The 19,227-nt window shown below is 41.8% G+C and overlaps 2 protein-coding genes across 5 annotated transcripts in view; one reads left to right on the forward strand and one right to left on the reverse strand.

The window, feature by feature from the left end:
- The window catches only part of LOC113746939 (uncharacterized), a 39,914-nt gene extending 37,639 nt beyond the window's left edge, over window positions 1-2,275 (reverse strand). Inside the window, exons 1-3 of the mRNA XM_027284679.1 lie at window positions 2,034-2,275; window positions 1,774-1,799; window positions 1,234-1,437 (exon numbers count right to left, since the gene is read on the reverse strand). Coding sequence (XP_027140480.1) covers window positions 1,234-1,437; window positions 1,774-1,799; window positions 2,034-2,071 — 268 coding nt within the window. The 5' untranslated portion in view covers window positions 2,072-2,275. The remainder of the gene's footprint in view (window positions 1-1,233; window positions 1,438-1,773; window positions 1,800-2,033) is intronic.
- Window positions 1-18,071, forward strand: part of znf512 (zinc finger protein 512) — a 51,425-nt gene extending 33,354 nt beyond the window's left edge. For 2 of the 4 annotated variants that reach the window (XM_027284656.1, XM_027284655.1), the window contains exons 3-17: window positions 10,836-10,973; window positions 11,068-11,123; window positions 11,203-11,261; window positions 11,356-11,930; window positions 12,009-12,098; window positions 12,359-12,463; window positions 12,604-12,728; window positions 12,816-12,902; window positions 12,976-13,074; window positions 13,155-13,322; window positions 13,406-13,603; window positions 13,698-13,799; window positions 14,263-14,325; window positions 14,454-14,552; window positions 14,976-18,071. In XM_027284656.1, the coding sequence (XP_027140457.1) occupies window positions 10,874-10,973; window positions 11,068-11,123; window positions 11,203-11,261; window positions 11,356-11,930; window positions 12,009-12,098; window positions 12,359-12,463; window positions 12,604-12,728; window positions 12,816-12,902; window positions 12,976-13,074; window positions 13,155-13,322; window positions 13,406-13,603; window positions 13,698-13,799; window positions 14,263-14,325; window positions 14,454-14,552; window positions 14,976-15,707 (2,658 nt within the window). In that variant the 5' untranslated portion in view covers window positions 10,836-10,873 and the 3' untranslated portion in view covers window positions 15,708-18,071. Of the gene's footprint in view, window positions 1-2,795; window positions 2,952-9,029; window positions 9,336-10,835; window positions 10,974-11,067; window positions 11,124-11,202; window positions 11,262-11,355; window positions 11,931-12,008; window positions 12,099-12,358; window positions 12,464-12,603; window positions 12,729-12,815; window positions 12,903-12,975; window positions 13,075-13,154; window positions 13,323-13,405; window positions 13,604-13,697; window positions 13,800-14,262; window positions 14,326-14,453; window positions 14,553-14,975 lie in introns of those variants that run through there. The other 2 variants (XM_027284657.1, XM_019253381.2) reach the window with 2 other exon arrangements.
- Window positions 18,072-19,227: the final 1,156 nt, after the last annotated feature.

The raw sequence follows: 19,227 nt of genomic DNA on the forward strand, positions 1-19,227 counted from the left end.
GGGGCCATACTAGGAAGGTATCACTTCACAGCCAGTGTGGACAGACCAAAAATGCTTTCAACATACTTTGAAGATAAATTTGTAAAAAATCTGATCTGAAAGCTGAATTCATGATGAAGGTCATACTTACAACTGCTGAAATCGCTGCATCCTGAGTCCTGAAAGAAAGAAAGAAATATTGATCCCTGATCATCACAATATTATAACAACATCAGGGCACCCCACATTGATCGTGTGTTTGTGTTTACCTGTGTAGGGGATGTTCCGAAAATCTTCTGGACCTCATACAATGCAGTATCATTGTGGTGACACTTCAGGAGTTCACCATCATGGATCAGACAGTCCACGGTGAGGCGGACGTTTGGGTTCTTCACCAGTCTTCTGCTTTCAGCTATAACACGGTCAGGATCAAAGGTGTGATGCATCACCACCAGGATTATTGGTTTACCACCTGTACGCACAGAGAGAACACAACCAAACGAGTCAGAAACAAGATGGAAGTTAAAGTGCGAGATCATAATCAAAATACATATACTGTATATATCTGTCAAACAAAGCAAATATCTAAACAAAAACCTGTGTTTACACAATACAAAAAACCACCAAGGCAGTACTGTAAATCAGAATATATCACTGTAAAAAATGGCAGTAAATGACCGTAAAATGTGGCATTAAATGTGACTGTTTTATTGTAAACACAGTCTTTATTTCTATAGCAGTTTAAGGGAATTTATCAAAATTAAATATTTCAAATTAGAAACTGTTAATTTTATGGTAAAACACCAATATTTCATGGAAAAACCTTTATTTACATGGTAATTTGATGTCAATTATATTTTATTCTTTTGATTAAAAAACTTGGACGCCAGCCAAGGCCAAAAGAATAAACAGTTAAATGGATAAATAATAACATAAAAAGTTATTTTAAAATCACACGACTGGGTAAATAGGTCGTCATAAGTCAAGACTGGTCCACTGAACAGAACCAGCTCCAGGGTTCGTCCTACGACGAGGGCGACCACCTACACCACAATCCTCCACAGCAGTGTAACAAAATGGTTATGAAATTAAATTTGGGGTGCTCACAAGTAATTAACGATTAATAATTAATAACTTTGAACAAGTCAAGGGAACAGAAAGTTAGAAAGTTAGCCTGAGGCAGTCATCAAACATGAACGCCAAATGGCAATGTTTATCTTCCTTGGCCAAACAATGGCTGAAGGAGTTTCCTACCTGGATTGTTCTTCTCAGTGCTCTCCAGGGCCTCTCCGATGTCCGTTCCAACTCGTGAAACAATCGGACAGAAAACCAGAATGTAGTCACTTCTTCCAGGAGAGTCCACCTCAGTTTGGCCGGTTCTTTTAAACCTTGCAACAAAGTCTTGATGAGCGTTGTTCGTTTTTCCCGCCAAGTGGACAGAGAATTTTTTCCATGGCACTAAAGACAGAGAAGATTGATTGATTGAGTCAACTTTGAGCCTTGACATAACTTACAGTTGAGTACAGCATCTTAAAAATTACTCAGAGGGAACAAGTTTTGGTGTCAGTGGACATGTTGTTGATCACATCTTCAAACCATGAATGTCCCTGTCCCCCTGTCACTTCCTGTTTAAAAGCTACCACGTGTACAGGAAATCCACAGAAACATGAAGTACTAACTGTGTTGCTGCGTTCACTTCTAACCCGCTGACTCGTCTTAAACAAACTCTGCTTGATTTGCCCGTTTGTTTCGGTTAAGTCGTGAATTAAAAACAAAATTAATTTGTGTTCTCACCAGTTGCCCCTTCCTGCTCCATGTCTCTGAGGAAGAGATACAGAAACCGTTAGTCAACATCATTTAACAAATTAGATTAAACTAAAGCAGAAGTTGAATATGTGTCATGTATTGCTTCATCACAGCTGCTCTGCACACAAGCCACGGTTAAAAATAACTTCAGAGATCTATAAACTATGTTACTGCGACACACGGTCGAGGGTGAATAGTTCACAGCCTCACAGAGATTATGACAAAACATTTTCTGCATGCCTACTCACGAAATAGCTTGGTAATTCGTCTGTAACGTCTCTGGCATACTGCTCGAGCTTGACTGGAAAACAAATGCAGCTCCTCCCTGTGAGTCAAACACTTTCACTTTTGCTTTTGCACAGACTGTTTGTTCTCAAGTTAACCCCTAAAGAGGATGTGGGACATTTAGCTTTAGATAGATTAACATGTTAGAGTTCTCTTACAAGGAGTGGGTTTAACCAGATTAGCTGTGGATAAACTCCACATCACACCCTCTCTGCACAGATACACCAACCAACCAGTAGGTGTCATAGGTGCAGTGACAAGGACACGTGATTCTGTCACATGGGGGGCGGAACATGTTTAGCTTTTACCAGCTTTTTTACTTGGATATTTTTCAAAAACACATCATCATTCTTGGACAAAAGCTACAGCAGACAGCCTTATTTGTGCAAATGTAGCTCATGCAGCTCACTTCAAGCTTAAAGGTACACAACAACAGTAACAAGGCAATAAAGTGTTGATAACTGTAGGATTTATGTTACCGTCCATATAAAGCAAAGGACAATAAGAAATCACACATTAGCCAAACTTCACTAGAGTTTCTTTTTACAGTATATACAATATAGTTTCTGGAAACTATATAGCATACTACTTCATAATATATAGATGAAAATGACTTTCTAACTTACTGTGCCGACCAAATAAATAAAGTATAAAGTTAAAGATCCACTAATCAATATTTTATTAACTGTTTTTTGTACCAGGCTGTAAACATGTTTATTTCTGCTGTGAAGTTGGACATTTGGACATGGGGACTTATGGAGACTGACTCACTTCTGGAGCCAGCCTCAGGTGGACGAGAAGAAGAACTGCAGAGACCTGGGAGCTTGAGGGTTCTGCGCAGTATCTCAGCTGGACTGCACCCTTCTGGACAGAGGCCTCAGGTGTTGTGTAGCACGTGTATTTGTAAAAACCAAAATACAAGTTACAAATTAGAAATTTGTATTTGTGGATAGCAAAACACGTGTGTGAATCAAGGAACATTTGTAGATCACTCTGTGTGTGTTTACAGATATATCTGAGACAAAAATAACTCCAGACTCCTCCTCCTCCACCTCCTCCTCCTCCTCTGAGTGAAACCCTTTCAGTTTTGATTTACAGGAAACGGAGTTCAGAGAGAGTAAAGCATAGGGGGGAGGATAGAGAGGGGGGGGGGGGAGAGAAAGAGATGAAAGAAAACTTTAGTTTTCACATCAGAGACTTGCAGTTCATTCAAATATTTACGTTAGTTTAGCTGACTAACCGACTGTTTCCTGAAAGTATCATTACAAGAAAGACATATAACCTGATGTGTATTTTTTTCTGACACCTTTACCTCATCTTTGACAGCAGTGTAACAAACTCACAGAGACAAGCTACACAAATGTCATTTCACTTGATTCATCTTTATTAATTCTTCATGAAGGAAAACACGACGTGTTAAATTGCACAGCAGCAGCAAACATCAGCAAGCAACGGTTTCAACTTCATTTGAACACTTGGTTTGTTTAGACGACTCGTGACTCTACTCTGCACACATTTAAACATATGCATGACATAATGCATTTCAAACTTGCATCTTGCAAAAAATTTAATTTTCAAACACACTGGACCTTTAAATTTAAACTAGACAATTCATCTACAAGCAGAAAATGCTCCAAAAGCAGTAGACTGTTGGTGTGCTACTGGAAACATATGGACAATATCTTCCAACTGGACAAAGCACTGAATGATTATGAAAACAATGAAGAAGATGTTCTTGTTATTAGTCGAAGAGACAGAGCACTGGCATAACGTCATATATGATGCCTTCATCTTTTTTATTATATATTTTTTTCCACCACTAGCTTGAATTATTATATAATTATATTCCATTTCTGTCAATAGATCCTCTTAAATCTTAAATCTTACACAATGGACCTTTAATCCACTTGCAGAAGACCTGTATCTGCAGGTCTCTACTTCATTTTCCCCTTTATTGTCCTTCAGATCCTCAAACATCTATATCAGCCTTCACAATAGAGCAAAAATTACAATAATAATCCTTCAGTTGTTACATTTTGCAGAAGATTACACATGCATTACTTAGCATTGCATTTATTTAGTCATTTCTCGAGTGAACTGTGTTAACCACTATTAGATCCATATGGGTTTATGTTTGTTTGGTTTGGTGTTTGGGTTTTTTTGGTTGGTGTTTATCAGATAAACATGATTAGCAGGATCACCAATACTGCAATCATAATACAAAGAAGTAAAACAGCCAGCCGATGGGCCCGCACCCCTAAAAAAAAAGAAAAAGGAAAATAGGAATTAGTCATCTGGTATCATTTCCAACTCACACAAGACTCCCTAAATTGACTTTGCTCACATATTAGAAAAATAATAATAAAGATTTAAGCATTCCTTAAATTAAATGAATATGAAATAAAGTTCAAGGCTTGTTTCCACTCCGGGTTTTATTTTTATGGTTTTAGCCATTTTGTATTTTTCTAACGTGAAACTCCTTAAATGCAGTTATTATATTACTATAATGAGGTCCAGTCACTGTAGGAAGCGACACGAACAAAATGAAACGATTTAGACTGTACTCTGGTATGCTGCCATGACTGCTTTTATATTTTCTAAACTGGCAGTGATGGTGTTACCATACGTTCATTGCAGGTCATCAAGAAGATACAATTGCGATTGTTGTTTCAAAAAACACTTTGGTAGATATGCTCTTCATTTGTCTAAATCCAACAGCTGAAGCCTCACAGAGTGAGGAACATGTTTTTTACCCATTCAGTCAGTTACACTGGGGCCATACTAGGAAGGTATCACTTCACAGCCAGTGTGGACAGACCAACAATGCTTTCAACATACTATGAAGATAAATTTGTAAAAAATCTGATCTGAAAGCTGAATTCATGATGAAGGTCATACTTACAACTGCTGCAATCGCTGCATCCTGAGTCCTGAAAGAAAGAAAGAAATATTGATCCCTTATCATCACAATATTATAACAACATCAGGGCACCCCACATTAATCGTGTGTTTGTGTTTACCTGTGTAGGGGATGTTCCGAAAATCTTCTGGACGTCATACAATGCAATATCATTGCGGTTGCACGTCAGGAGTTTACCCTCATAGATCAGACAGTCCACGGTGAGGCGGATGTTTGGGTTCTTCACCAGTCTTCTGCTTTCAGCTATAACATGGTCAGGATTGAAGGTGTGATGCATCACCACCAGGATTATTGGTTTACCACCTGTAAGCACAGAGAGAACACAACCAAACAAGATGGAAGTTAAAGTGCGAGATCATAATCAAAATACATATACTGTATATATCTGTCAAACAAAGCAAATATCTAAACAAAAACCTGTGTTTACACAATACAACCACCTACACCGACCACCTACACCACAAACAAAATGGTTACGGAATTAAATTTGTGGTGCTCACAAGTAATTAACAATTAATAATTAATAACTTTGAACAAGTCAAGGGAACAGAAAGTTAGCCTGAGGCAGTCATCAAACATGAACGCCAAAAGGCAATGTTTATCTTCCTTGGCCAAACAATGGCTGACGGAGTTTCCTACCTGGATTGTTCTTCTCAGCGCTCTCCAGGGCTTCTCCGATGTCCGTTCCAACTCGTGAAACAATCGGACAGAAAACCAGAATGTAGTCACTGCTTTCAGGAGAGTCCACCTCAGTTTGGCCGGTTCTTTTAAACCTTGCAACAAAGTCTCGATGAGCGTTGTTCGTTTTTCCCGCCAAGTAGACGTAGAACTTTTTCCACGGCACTAAAGACAGAGAAGATTGATTGATTGAGTCAACTTTGAGCCTTGACATAACTTACAGTTGAGTACAGCATCTTAAAAATTACTCAGAGGGAACAAGTTTTGGTGTCAGTGGACATGTTGTTGATCACATCTTCAAACCATGAATGTCCCTGTCCCCCTGTCACTTCCTGTTTAAAAGCTACCACGTGTACAGGAAATCCGCAGAAACATGAAGTACTAACTGTGTTGCTGCGTTCACTTCTAACCCGCTGACTCGTCTTAAACAAACTCTGCTTGACTTGCTCGTTTGTTTCGGTTAAGTCGTGAATTAAAAAAAAAATAATAATTTGTGTTCTCACCAGTTGCCCCTTCCTGCTCCATGTCTCTGAGGAAGAGATACAGAAACCGTTAGTCAACATCATTTAACAAATTAGATTAAACTAAAGCAGAAGTTGAATATGTGTCATGTATTGCTTCATCACAGCTGCTCTGCACACAAGCCACGGTTAAAAATAACTTCAGAGATCTATAAACTATGTTACTGTGACACACGGTCGAGGGTGAATAGTTCACAGCCTCACAGAGATTATGACAAAACATTTTCTGCATGCCTACTCACGAAAAGGCTTGGTAATTCGTCTGTAACGTCTCTGGCATACTGCTCGAGCTCGACTGGAAAACAAATGCAGCTCCTCCCTGTGAGTCAAACACTTTCACTTTTGCTTTTGCACAGACTGTTTGTTCTGAAGTTAACCCCTAAAGAGGATGTGGCACATTTAGCAGTCAGTAACAAGAGATAAGACGTGAACAAAGCAGGCGGAAGGAAACTGCAGAACACATGCACTTCTTGTACAAAACACAGGCACTGACAGTCACTATGTGCTGTTTAGATTAGATTAGATTGTTGATGTTGGTGCTGTGATGTTTAGATAGATTAACATGTTAGAGTCCTCTCACAGGGAGTGGGTTTAACCAGATTAGCTGTGGATAAACTCCACATCACACCCTCTCTGCACAGATACACCAACCAACCAGTAGGTGTCATAGGTGCAGTGACAAGGACATGTGATTCTGTCACATGGGGGGCGGAACATGTTTAGCTTTTACCAGCTTTTTTACTGGGATATTTTTCAAAAACACATCATCATTCTTGGACAAAAGCTACAGCAGACAGCCTTATTTGTGCAAACGTAGCTCATGCAGCTCACTTCAAGCTTAAAGGTACACAACAACTGTTGCCTTTACTCCACATCTTCTCTAGTTCTTCTTTTAGCTCTTGATATTTCTCAACTTTCTTGTGTTTCTTCCTCCGGATATTGCTGTCACTCGGAATTGCTACATACATCTGATCTGTTACCACAGCCTTCTTGGTTAGCCATTAGTCATATATATATAGATATATATATTATAGATATATATATATATATATATATATATATATATATAGATAAATATAATATAGATATACTATATATATATATTATATAGATATAGGGACTCAGCAACAGTATGCACATATGAACAGGACATATAAATATAGTGCAGCTACAAATATGAATGTCTATGTTACGAGAATTTTAAAGAAGATCCCTTAAATAAGGAGAACTGGATTCAAAGTATCCAAGTAAGTTTAAGTTGAATTTATTATTCTTGTACAAGAAGGAGCGTTTGACAGTGCAACACACAAAAGGGGTTACAGAGAAAAGGCTCCTCGAGGAGCTCTAACTGTTGGTTCTTATACAGTTTTCTTAAAATGGGCTGTCTTGGACACCTCCCTACTGATAATTTCCTTTTTTGGTTTTCAGTAATAAACATTATGTTTCTTGTCCAAAATGACACTTCTCAGGCCTGTCTCTCACATCCTTGTCTCTTCTATTTCCCAGAACTGTTTCTCACGTCCTTGTCTCTCCTGTCCTTGAACTACTGTTTTATAATTATCTCTCCCTGCCATCCTCGGTAAAACACAGTCCAAAATAAGGGAAGTGCACGAAACATGCAGAAAACAGGAATCACACACATTACATAAGTTTAAACATCTGAACCCCAGTATAATCCTAATTTTTATAACAGTCTATATGGCATACATGGAGTATAATCTCCTTCTCACCCCGGCGGGGGGTGGTATCCGTGTCATCCTCAAGCTCGGGTCCTCTACTAGAGGCCTGGGAGTTTGAGGGTTCTCCACTCTTCTGGACTGAGGCTTCAGATGTTGTTCCTGGGATTTGCTGGAGCCACTCGCCTAGTTTGGGGGTTACTGCCCATCGGGATTTGGGTACTTCTATTCCATGTTCCTGTATACTATCCCAGCCACTTGGTTGTGCCTCTCCATGTACGCTGATCCAGCTCGCATCTTACATCCTGCTACTATGTGCTGGACTGTCTCAGGGGCTTCTTTGACCGGGATTCGAACCAGTCAATGAGCACATGACAGCATCTAAACACGAAGCGGTCCACACACCAGGAGGACCGGCATGTTTCAGCGGCTCTGTGTTTGTGTGCATAACCACTGTATAACCACTGTACTATCTAGGCTAGGTTTCTTTATTTGTCTCCACCAGGGAGAAATTTGTCTTAGAGATAGGGAAGGTTACAGCACCATAAAACACATATCAACATACCACAAACGGTACAGACGTAGCAGCCTACGATATACACATACCAGCATGACATGAAATAAAAAGATAAAAAGATGGATATTCACAATACATATACCAGTAATATTTATCCTGCCATAAGTACAGCTCAATCATACATCCCCTAAAAATTATCACAGTCACAGCCACCAATCCATTTCCACACCAACACACATACACTAACTTTATAACCTTTATAAAAAAGTTAAAGTTATCCAGTTACTATCCAGCTGATAGTGTATATATATATAGATATAGATATAGATATATAATAATATATATATATAAATTATATCAATTATCTATATATATATATATATATATATATATATATATATCATATAATATGTGTGATGTGTGTGTGGGGTGTATTAATTATTATCTGAAGTGATATGGAGTTTTATACAGGAATTTAACAGACATAAAAATATAGCGCAGGGAAATAAATATGTCTATATGGAATACATAGAGTATATATATATATATATATATATATATATAGTGATACCCAGAGATATGGAGTTTTCGCTATATATCATATAAAGGCGTTATTTCCGACAGCCCGTGAAGGCAGCGGCAGATGCGGGTCTTATTTGTTCTCTCCCCGGCAGGAGGGCGTTCCGCTGGGGGAGCACACAAACACAGAGCCGCTGAAACATGCCGGTGCTCCCGGTGTTTGGATGCTGTCAGAGCTGCTGAGCTCCTGTCCTGTCTCACTGCGTGTGCTTATTTCTTGAACACTACTTGATGTTAGCCGTCCTGGTGGTTATCACTGCCGGGGGAAAGGCGACAGAAGAGGAGGCGGAGGAGGAGGAGGAGGAGGAGGAGGAGGCCAGGCTCGAAGACATGGAGGCTAACCGTCCTTGCAGAGGGGAGTGAGCTGTAGGACGGTAGGCTCCCTCTCCCTGTCTCTCCCTCCCTGTCTGTCTCATGTCTTCCTCCGTTAACAAACAATGAACGACAGACAGGACAGCTCAGACGGAGACAGCCCGGCCGCTAGCAGCGTTAGCTCGGCTTTTCTTCTCAACCGTCGTCGTCAAAAGATTTTAAAAAAATATATTTTTAAAATCCACACAGACAATGATGATGGAGGTCTGAAGTCTCTTCGCTTCACCACTGGAATGTCTGTTTAATTATTTATTATTATTTTATTATTTCTAACCCGTCTTGACACTTTATTTACGCTAAACTATATTTTAACCGTTATTTCAAATTCAAATTATTTTGACCGTTAGAGTGTCCGTGAACGTCACACACACACACACACACACACACACACACACTGTAAACACAACGTCCAGGGAACGTTACATTAACGTTAGCAGAACCAATTTAGCCCACTTTAAGACTTAAGTACAAAGTACTAGAGTAATGGAAGTATTCAGGTCTGTACTGTAGTAATAATAATAGTAATACACAAGCAGCCACTTCTAATTATATGTAGTTTTTATTTATTTTACTTTGTATATATGTTTCTGTTTCTTTGCACTGTTTTCATTTAAATTCAGATTTATCCTCTTCGGTCTCATTTTACTGGATTATTGCATTATAATGAATTTGTTTTATGCTGTTTTAATTTACCGGTATAGTGATATAGCGCTTGTATTTTATGTGCCCATTGTAGTGCTGGGCGATACGACGATACATATCGTGAGGAAGATAGAAAAGTTTTGTTTCTAACCTAATTTTATCAATTATTACAGCAGATATATGATTAAATATCATATATAAATATATTGCATATCGTGACATGGGTATATCGTGATATAAAATAATCCATATCGTGATATATGATTTTGTCCATATCGCCCAGCACTGGCTCATTGTAGGTGTTTAAAACCTTTACCTGCAAAGTAAGCGGCAGTGTACAATATATATAACGCCCAGTATATAACCTCTGTGATCTAACACAAGAACTCTGGATTATCACTGATGTGATCACTTTAATGTTGCAGCTGGTCAGAGTGGAAACGATAAGTAGCTTAATTAATATATGATTATATGTTTATGTTTTGTGTTAATAGTCTGAATTACAAAGTAATTAGTCACTGAAGCGAATAAATAACTGTAAACAATGGTAGTAAAACTGCAATATTTGCAATTTCCAGAATGTAGTAGAGCAGTAGGTAGTAAGTAAAAGTACTTAGTTACATTCAACCACTGGTGATAAAGAGTTCGACATTATTATTACAGGATCTTTTTGTCCAATCAGAGGCCATCGTGGTTAGACACAGAAACCAAAGACTCCTGTCATGAATGTGGAGATGTATCTAACTGTGTCTCAAACACAGGAATGCAAATAATCATGAATTATGTAACGGAGTGAAAGCATTCCAAAACATTATGTATAAACCGATGAAGAATGAATCCCTGGTGTTCTCTCTTCTCAGCGGTGATTTCGTGGCGGGGGGCTGTTGGCCCTCGTAGAATGGACCCTGCACACGCCGGAGGGGACATGTCACCTTTGTACGTGCCAAGAAAGAGAAAGTCTGCACAGTCACAGCCTAAAAGTGGAGTGCCGTGTCCAGGTAAAGGGAAAAAACCGACGTGTTCGCATCGGTACCAGCAGTAGTGCGGCTGACGTTGTTGTTGTCGCTAAAATCAAGTTCATCTCTCCAACAGTTGTTCAGCGAATGCCGGAAAGAACCTGTGATCTAAATTCTGTCGGATATCCCAAGGTGAGGATCGGCTCACCTGCTGCACACTGCTGTTGATTCTGTCTTGTGGTTGTCATAGTTTTGTGCTTGAATGTTTCAGAATGACGAGTCTCAAGCCCAGGATGCTCTAAAGATGAAGAGGACTTATGGTAGAAAGAGGTAACACACACCTGTTGTGCACACACTGCAGTATGAGCATGAACGTATCGTTCACTGTCTCTCGGACATGTAAATATTGTCCTTTTTCTATCAGGTATGAGGACCTCCAGAGCGTTTCCATAGGAACAGTAGATTACCCAACCACCAGCTGCTCTGTGATGTCATCGGGTGGCCTGGCCAACGGGGCAGACCCAGGGTCCATGGCGCCACCTACTGCACGGCTGCCTCCGAGACTGGTGGCGAAGGATGTGTGGCCTCAAAGCCCAGAGGCCAGCAGGGAGCAGGCCCAGCCTCAGGACCAGAGCTGGACCTCCGGCAGGGACAGAGGCCCCGACACCTGGGCCCCAGGTAGAGACCGACCGCAGGAGCAGGTCTGGAGCTCTGGTAGAGACAGAGCGGGACACTCCAGTCAGGACCAGACGTGGATTCCAGGCAGGGACAGGACGCACGCCGGGCCGGACCAGGCCTGGATGACAGGCCGGGACCGAGGGCCTGAACAGGGCTGGGCAGCTGGTAGAGACAGAGGCCAGGATCAGGCCTGGAACGCAGGCAGGGATCCAGGCAGAGATCGGGCCTCAGCAGGGCCGGAGCAGGCGTGGGGAACTGGCCGAAGCCAAGACCAAACCTGGAGCAACACGAGCCGGGACAGAGGGCATGTCTGGAGACCCGGTGCGTCCTCATACAGATTAGTAGACTTTAAGATATGTTTTGGAGACTGACTTTTATTCTGCATGTGTTTCTTTGAAGACTTGAACATGAAGAAAGTCCAGAGAGTTGAGATGGAGCGCAGCCCGCCTGTTAATAACTTACCACAGCCGCCAGAGGGCAGAGACTCTTGTAAGTTACAGTCTGATCTGAGGTCAGAATTTAATTTCAGTGATGGCACCATGACTTCATCGTTTAAACCGACAGTGTTATGAACCGACAAACTACCACAGTAAGTGTCACTGAGATGAAATGATCTTCCTGTAATGTTTTTGACTAATGGATGAGGAGACCAGAGGGAACGTGTTTGGTGTAAAGTCGTCTCTTGATGTCTAGAGCATAATGAGAACAATCAGTTTGCAGGTGTATCATATATGATGAAAATATTTCAGGTTCAGATGCAGCCAGTATTGGTGAGGTCTCGACGGTCCAATCCAACGAGGAGCAGAAACCCCTCGTCGCCTCCTCCAAGAAGGAGCCTCCTACCTACCCTCCAGGTGAGACTGCGTGTTCGTGTGTGTGTTGATTGGCTGACTCACATCAGCACAGAAATGTAGAAGAGTTAAGTTTAGACAATCAAATCATTAGATTAACATAAACATAAATAAAATATTTTTTATTCGTTGACCTCCACCAGGGAGTCAAGAGGAGCGTTGGCAGCTCCAGATTGTGGCCAAAGGCAGAGTCACGTGTCCAAAATGTAAAAGTGTGAGCAGGAAGACAGTGGAGGGGCTGAAGAAACACATGGAGAACTGCAGACTGGTGAGCGCTCACTGTTTGAAAACTCTTCACTTTATAATGTATACGCTGTACTAATCAGCACATATGACGTAACTTTGTCATGTGCAGCAACCTTTCACCTGTCAACACTGTGGCAAGCAGCTGAAGTCTTCAACGGGGATGAAGTATCACATCATGGCTGACCACAGCCACCTGGTAAGACCGTTCAGCCGTTCATGGACGTATTGTCCAGCTCACATCGAAGCTCACAGTGTTCTGACCCTTTCAGCCCTCAGCTGAAGACGCCAAGGACCTGGATGACCGGGTCATCAAAGACAAACTGCGTAAAATCCTGAAGAGACTGGGCAAATTAAAATGCTCTAAAGAGGTAAAGCATCTTCGTTTAAGACAGGAGGTTTGTTAGAATAAGAAACTTGAGGTAAAACATATTTTTTCTTGCCTTTTCAGGGCTGTACCGCTGCCTTCACCAGCATCATGGGCTACGTGTACCACATGAAGAAGTGTGGGAAGGAGGAGTCCGAGCTGGAGAAGATGCTGCTGAATTGCTCTCACTGTGGGAAAACCTACAAGTCCAAGGCCGGTCTGGAGTACCACCTGAAATCAGAGCACGCTCCTGTGAGTCATGTGTCAAAATTCAGCACGCGAACATGCTTTTTCATTTAAAGACATCAATATCATACCGTTTAAATATTTGTTAGACGCCCCAGAAAAGCGAGGAAGACGAGGCGTTGAAGGCCCAGAGGGAAGCCAACCCGGAGAGGACGCCCAGCGGCCGGGTGCAGCGAGCGTCGGCCCAGGTGGCGAACTTCCACCTGGCTGAGATCGCCAACAACGAGCTGCCGAAAGACTGGCCCAAGAGGAAGTTTCAGTCAGACCTGGTGCCAGACGACAAAAAGGCACGAGAAGATTTTAATATTTGTTTATACAACGGAAAACGTTTCTACCATCACACGTTCATTGACCTCTCCTGGTTCATGCTGTCCTTTCCAGTTGAAATACGCCCGACCAGGCCTGCCTGCCTTCAGCCAGGAGGTGCTGAGGAAGTGGAAGAATGAGGTGAAGCTGCAGAGGAAAGTCCAGTGTCCCAACCAGGTAGGAAACAACACCACCCTCGACTCTGCAACTCTGAATTCAGCTGGAGTTTAATGTTTATTATTTCTGATTTATGATCACTGCTGTGTGTGATGCCTGAAATTAATACATTTGTTTAAGTTTTATCAATAATTTTAACTTTTTTAATTCAGTTCTATCAGTATTAGTCAGATTTAGTCCTTTTATTTTGGATTTTTGATGGCATTTCTATTTCAAATGAAGTTTTTTCCTTCACAGAACTAACTTCATTTTAGCGCTGTAACTAATGATTTATTTTTCTCGATTAATCGGTTTGTTGTTTGTCCATAAAATGTTGAAAATGTTGATGGCTGTGAGTCAAAGTGACAATCGCAAATGTCTTATTCTGTCCACATATGAGAGACATCCAGCTAACTGACTGACGAAAACAGGAGCTGAATGGACATTGATTAATTAAATCTCTACTTCATCGTGCCTTCCTCAGGGTTGCGGCTGCACCTACACCAGCGTGTCCGGACTGAAGGCTCATCTGGGACTCTGCACGAGGGCGAGTCCAGCTTTTCTCCTTTTCCTCAGATACAGTCCACTGAACATACAAGAACTGTCCCTTAAACTGGGATTACAACATAAAACAATCGTTTCGTGACTCGTTTGTTTCCTTCGTTCTCATCTCAGGGCGACTTCGAGGCTGGAAAATACCGATGTCTGATCTGCAATAAAGAGTTCAACTCTGAAAGTGGAGTGAAATACCACATCAACTCTGTCCATTCACAGGTAACAAATGTCTTTAAAGTCCCCGTGAAGTCACTGACACTGACTCAAAGTCATGTTTTCAGTATTTTCAGGTATTCTTTGTGGTATTTTAGAGTTTGTCATTTCCTAAAAAACAAAAAAAGTTGTTGATGTCATCCTACACTCGGGGTTGTGTACTAAATTACAGAGTTTGATGGACAGATAGCTTTAGCCTAATCACTAATTTACTGCTGTTAACTGAACCCTGTTCACTGGAAGGGAGACGACACATCCCTCCCTGTCTGCCTGTATTTACAGGAAACTCATAAATGTGCAGAAGCAAATAGGACAAATGGGGAGTTGTACTTGATCTCTTTGTGTTACTGTACGCAGACGACATACTATTGTATCACAACACGTCTTTAAAGACTTCCGTGTCTTCTGTTTCCTCTCCTCGTCTCTCAGGACTGGTTCGTGACAAACAAAAAGGCCTCAAAGAAGTTTGAGAAGTTCCTCAAAAACCAACCCAAGGAGTTTGTCCGTAACATGGACAAGCAGATCGTGGATCAGTACCACCATAATCACCTCCAGCATCATCAGCAGCATCACCACCAACACCACCACCACCACCACCACCACCATCAGCAGCAGCAGCAGCATCATCATCAGTTCCAGCACCAAACCCTGCAGCACCCTCTGCAACCACTGCATCACCTCCAGCACCAAACCCAGTTCCTCCATTCAGAGCACCAGAACCTCCCCCCACAGGTGGACACACAGCTCCAGCAGCCGATGCTCCACTACACCCCTTTAGAACCTCCGCCCGGGCCGACGTGGGTGGATATGGACCGGAGAGGAGCTATGCTGAGTCCAGAGCAGGCTCCGATCGAGATGGATTTGGCCGACGTAGAAAAACCCGCAGAGGACAACAGCGGGATGGTGGAGGAGAAAAGGAGAGAGAGGGGGGAGAGAGGAGGAGAGAGGGGGAAGGCTGATGGGAAACGGAAGGATTGCTTTGCTTTCGGTGGAGGTGGAGGTGGAGGTGGAGGTGGTAGCGGCAGCAATACCGGCAGCTCATCCAGTGAATCGGAGGTGGAGCAGCAGGACAGGCAGAGACAGATCGACCAGTGGAACCTGAAAAGGCCGAGCATCATGGAGCCCCACCCGGACGCTGGGAAGCGACAGAGGAACACTTAAAAAGACCCGAAAAAACGTCGTGCATCACCTGTCGAGGTGATTTTAACAGAGGTAGAGAAAGATAACGCAGAGTGTCCGTCCGTACTTTATTAGCCGCGACCAAGAAGAACAGAGACAGGTGAGCAGGCAGCTGATCGCAGAGCTACACCTTGTGATTTTCAACGAAGAGAAAGGCGACGATGCGTACGTCGAAAGAAGTTCACTGTGTCGGCGCGGACACGAGACGACACACGCTTCAGATTTAGAGTGTCTGTCTTGAAATGGTTGTCGTTGTATAGCCTTGAGAAATGTAGTGTACCGTTTATCTGTGTTTCTCTGTGACATCCTTCCCACCAACTTTGAATGTGTCTTATTCCTTTCAAACGTTTGACAAATTCATGTTTTAACTTTAAGAGAGGATGCCGCAGCGTGATATTCTGTTAGACTCGTGCGGTCTCTCTCTGAAAAGATTTTGTGCCTCTAAAGTATGATCTGTATAACTTCATACGACTTCCCATCACTTCCACTCACCGCTGATTGGGCTAAAATAATGTCGGATGTTTGACTTTTTCTGGTGACGTTCAAGAGGAAAGTTCTCCCTTCCTGCACTGTGCGGTTTGGACGACGTTTCATGAATGCGGCTTGGTTTATGGTTAGCGTCGAGCTGCGATGCCTCGAGCCATGTCTGCTGGCAGCTTGTGGTAACATGAGAGGATCCGTGTGGTGGAACAGGCGAATCACATTTGAGCAGTTAAAGTGAAGTTTTCAGGAACTCACGCTTAAATTTCTGAAATGAGAAGCTCCGTATCACTCTCGTGAAGTTCAGAACAGTTCGTCCATCCCACCAGTCTTCGTCTTCGGCTGGTTGGCAGCCTCACTGTGATTTTTTTCCAAGAAATAATTACAGCTTGTAACAACTCGAATCGTTGTCACATTCCTGCTGATGTAGGGCTGAACAAACGAGATAACAACATGTTAATTAGTAACCGTTTCCCCCTCCTTCCAATCTTTATGCTAAACTAAGATAATTGCCTCCAGGCTACATCTCCGAACTCCGAGTGGTATCGATCTTCTTGTCTTAAATCTTGGAAATAAAGTAAATAAATCACTTGGAATATTTCCTTTTAGTAAAGTAGCATCGTGTTGGCCTACCTCGTGATATTGTACTCTTGATGCTCACAACACCCAGTTTACAAGAAACGTAAGAGAAGAAAATATAAATGTAAAAAATGTTCTTGCAGATTAAAATTGACTCCACTGCAGATTGCAGTATTCTTTCATTTCAGTTTAAAAGTCTAATCTCGCCTCTTGCTTCTCAGTCTTCCTCAGTGGATGGAGGTTAACCAGTCGTCACACGAAGTATAACGTGTCGAGGAATCCCCACGTTTAAAAGCTCTTTAGTTTTATCAGATTTAATCATTCCATACAGGAGTAAAGCACAGAAATACGACGACTAACGTGACCGTCAACACATTGTTGAGGAAATTAACGTACTGCTGATGGCGTCGACACAAGTGAAGGGAAGCTAACACACCGAGCGTCTAACGTTCTCATTCTTCTGTTCGTTCTCCGGCGACAGACGTGTTTCTGTGCGTCTGTCTCACGGAATATTTAACCGATAGCATGTAGCATAATGTTTATGTACTCTGCATTTTGTATCTACTATAGTGACACGTGGTTATGGATGGTTTGTCCGTCATTTGTTTGTGATGTTTTAACACTATTTTGTATATTTTTTTATGACTCTGTTGCATTTATAAATGTATTTGGTTATTGTTTTTCCCGCCCCGCGCTGTCGTGGACTCTAAGATATAAGGAGAGTTGATTTATCATGGGTCAGAGAGGAGATCCCTTTAAATCTGTTGGTCTTTAACAAACTGTGTAACTGTGTAACTTTGACAAGCTGATTCTGTTTGAAGTGCTTTACCCTTCATGGCCCTCCATCAGATGCCTTTTGAAAAGAGCAGCCTCTGTTTGTTTTTTTTTAAGTTTGAAATAGAAAAAACCTCCTCGCACATGGGAAGTATTTCAAAAAGCAGGAACTCAAGTCCCTCTGAACTGAGCTTGAAGCGTCAGTCGTGCTCAGTTGAATGTGTTAAAGCCATATTCAGCCATTCTCTGAGTCTATTTTTGTTATTTTATTTTCACCTTTATTTAAGTTTCGATAGGTTGCAACCACCGATCTGTGGCTCTGGCCGTCACCGCGTTGGTAGTCCTGCTTCTTCCGCCTCCCGAATAATCTAAAAATCAGAAAAGATGTTGATCATTTGCGTACCTAAGGCGCCTGGTTGCTCAAACAAGCCACCTGTAACAGCTCCCACCTGTCAATCAAAGCGTCCACGCTCTTAATCCTGCATAACTTTAAGCCTTAATATAATGTGAACAGGTGAGTTGTATATAAATTCACCCTCAGTACAGTTGTCATGAACGGGGAAATTAGCTACAGAGACCAAAACTGTTTTTTGTACCAGGCTGTAAACATGTTTATTTCTGCTGTGAAACATGGGGACTTATGGAGACTGACTCACTTCTGGAGCCAGCCTCTTTTTTGTTTTTGTTTTTTGGCACTTCCTACACAGGCTTTACTTCCAGGCACTGGCTTGACGTCTCCTCTCTGCTGAAATACTTCCCATGTCCACCTAATGCTTGTGACCAAATCTCTATCACCGTGCATGCACTTTGAACTGTTTTACACGTGTTTTATAAAGCAGCCCGTGACTAAATATTTTTTATCAACCATTGGAAAGTGTTGATATTTGACTCATGCCAGTAAATCCAGAAACTTGTTGAGTTATCTTCAGTCCGGTCATCTGCACCTCGTCCTCCTGCTGTCACTTCACATACGGTAGCATCTCTTGATCTCAGCTCTATAATCCAGATTTAGTAAAAATATGAAGCCGCTGGGGTCTGAACTTTTGTATTTTAGTGCCAACAGACCAAAACTTTTATCAGTTTTGACCAGGAACTCTTAAGTTACCCTTGAAGCGGTCCTGACCTCCTCAAGCGGTCGATGTCTAGACTTAAAGGAGCTCTACAGTGAACTTAACAGACTTATTGTCACGTCTTGTGCCCTCACCATCACCACCCATACAGCAAATATACAGTATATATATAATCTAGGACAGATTTGGATGAAGGTTCATAGTCTTGTATCATTTCACGTAAAGAAAGCACTTCATTTTTTATTTTTTTTCCATTTTGTGGGACGATTTCTATTCAAGTGAACGCAGTTACGGCCTCAGCCAACACTTCATTTAAAAAATCTGTACATTTAATATGTTATATGACTTGTTTTCTAGAAGTTATGTGCTGCTATTTCATAGTACCAGCAGTGTTATAACCACAGATAATTAAAAGTTTAATTCATGGTCCCTCTGGTCTCTGTGTCTTCAGTAGCAATCATGTGGAGGACTTTAAAGTTCTTCAGTTGTGTCACGACTCTTGCTCGACCTTCTACTGGATGTAAAATGTGGCGTTTTGGACCACCGTGAAGAAGAGCAGGTTTTCAGGCCTCCGGGCGCAGGGGAATGCTGGAGCCGGT

This window comes from Larimichthys crocea, chromosome XI (genome assembly GCF_000972845.2).
Source record: "Larimichthys crocea isolate SSNF chromosome XI, L_crocea_2.0, whole genome shotgun sequence".
Lineage (NCBI taxonomy): Eukaryota > Metazoa > Chordata > Actinopteri > Sciaenidae > Larimichthys > Larimichthys crocea.